Consider the following 2,362-nt stretch of genomic DNA (forward strand, 5'->3'; position numbering starts at 1 on the left):
CCATTAGACCTCATTGAAAAGGGCAGGGACTGTTTTGGACATGGAAAGGGACAGTGTAGCGATGTTCAACCAGCCTGTCAAACTGGACTTCACTAGTTCAGGTCATTACTGTGTAAACATTGTGGACAGTGAGAATAGAAGTTTCATTCACTCTGATAAGCTATTGCAAGCTAATGAGGAAGAAATACTGACTACAACAGACAAGATGAACACAAGTGAAAAGATGAAAGTTCTGGAGAAACTTCATAAACAGTTTGGARATGCCTCTGCTGACAAAATACAGAGACTTTTGACTAATTCTGGCAACAAGGACACAGAATGTGACAGTCTGCTAAAAAACATCGTGAACCAGTGTGAAGTGTGTCAAAAATATTGTAAGACCAAACCAAAACCTGCTGTCGGCTTACCATTGGCATCCACATACAATGAAACTGTTGCTGTAGATCTGCACGAACTTGAACCTGGGGTTTGGTACCTACACATTATTGACCAGTTCACCCGTTTCAGTGCTGGTAGTGTCTTAACCACCAAGAGGTCTTCTGAAATAGTCAGACGTTTTATTCATGATTGGATCAGTGTGCATGGCCCACCACAAAAGTTGTTCAGTGACAATGGTGGTGAATTCAATAACGAGGAAGTGAGAGACATGGCCGAGAACTTCAATATTGAAGTCAAGACAACACCTGCTTACAGTCCATGGAGCAATGGACTGTTAGAGCGCCACAATCAAACTCTGACAGAGATCTTGCTAAAAGTCAAAGCAAGTACTGGATGTGACTGGAGCACTGCCATGGACTGGGCCCTGATGGCAAAGAACTCTATGCAAAGTGTCCATGGATACAGCCCACATCAGCTGGTGTTCGGGCAGAATCCTAACCTGCCTTCTGTATTAATAGACAAAGCTCCAGCTCTAGAGGGCACCACCAAGAGTGAATGGGTTGCCAAYCACATTTCAGCCTTGCATGCTGCAAGAAAAGCTTTTTCAGAAGCAGAATGTTCAGAAAGGATACGGAGAGCACTAAAGAAACAGATGCGGCCCATAGACGAGCGATATGAAACTGGAGACAAAGTKTTTTACAAAAGAGTGGATTGTCCAGAATGGAAAGGACCAGGAGTGGTGATTGGTCAAGATGGCGCAGTCGTTTTTGTTAGACACGGAGGCACCTGTGTCAGAGTCCATCAACTCAGATTGAGGAAAGTTACTCATGAGAATGAAGAACCTCAGATTGCCTGCGATGAGAAGAACAATCGAGAACAACACACAATGGACATCATTGAAGAGAATGTAGAAGGAGACACTATTGCAGTAAATCCTGAAAATCATCATTTGCCTGCTCCTGAAAATGCAGAGACTGAGAGACCGCACTCTGAGAACACCGTCATAAAGGCAGGTCAAAMTGTGACATTTAGAAATGCAGAGGGTGTTTCACAAAAAGCCAAAGTGTTGGGACGTGCCGGCAAAGCAACTGGGAAATACAAGGACTGGTTTAACTTGGAGCTGCTTGAGCCAGCAGAAGTGGCTGGCAACAGTGAGTCAGCTGACCTGTCACAGTTGGAGGATCTTCACATCCAGGCAGATGCTGAGGATACAGATATGCACGAGGATGTTTGTGTGAGCAAGGACATATCGTTTGATGAAGCAYAGAAAAATGAAATAAATAGCTGGAAACAGAACCAAGTGTTTGAAGAAATTGAGGACAAAGGACAAAAGTGTGTCTCTACTCGTTGGGTGTGCACTCTGAAAGAGACTGAAAATGGAATAATACCAAAAGCAAGACTTGTTGCACGAGGATTRGAGGAGCTACAAGTTTCTGACCTACAAAAGGACTCTCCAACCTGTGCCTCAGAGTCACTGAGACTCTTGGTGGCAGTMGTATGTCAAAAACAATGGGAACTTCACTCTATGGACATTAAATCTGCCTTTTTACAAGGAATGCAACTGTCCAGAGACATTTTCATCAAACCTCCTCGAGAGGCTAATAGCACAGGTGTGCTTTGGAAACTGAGAAAATGTGTGTATGGTTTAGCTGATGCTTRACTGTATTGGTATAACAGGGTAAAAAGCATCATGATTGAAGCAGGAGGCATCATGTCTAAGGTTGACCCTGCAGTTTTCTATTGGCTGGATGAGCGKAAAAATGTAACTGGTGTACTTGCTTGTCATGTTGATGATTTTATATGGGGTGGATCACATATGTTTTCAGAGTCAGTCATGCCRCACCTGAGGTCAACGTTTAATGTCGGTCGTGAAGCACACAATAACTTTTCCTATGTGGGTGTAGATCTTGTTACTGAAGGTGAGAAAGTACAAATACACCAAGAAACATACATTCAGCACCTGCAGTCCATACACCTCTCACCC

At 43.6% G+C, this 2,362-nt stretch overlaps 1 protein-coding gene across 1 annotated transcript; it reads left to right on the forward strand.

Annotated features, from left to right (window-relative positions):
- Positions 1-5: 5 nt before the first annotated feature.
- On the forward strand, positions 6-1,989 carry LOC106530168 (uncharacterized; the record flags this gene model as incomplete). Its single annotated transcript, XM_014025750.1, is given in 1 exon segment — positions 6-1,989. A coding segment is annotated over 1 exon segment (1,984 nt), but the record flags the coding sequence as incomplete, so codon positions are not given.
- Positions 1,990-2,362: the final 373 nt, after the last annotated feature.

The sequence above is a fragment of the Austrofundulus limnaeus genome, unplaced genomic scaffold, assembly GCF_001266775.1.
Source record: "Austrofundulus limnaeus strain Quisiro unplaced genomic scaffold, Austrofundulus_limnaeus-1.0 Scaffold496, whole genome shotgun sequence".
NCBI classification, from domain to species: Eukaryota; Metazoa; Chordata; class Actinopteri; order Cyprinodontiformes; family Rivulidae; genus Austrofundulus; species Austrofundulus limnaeus.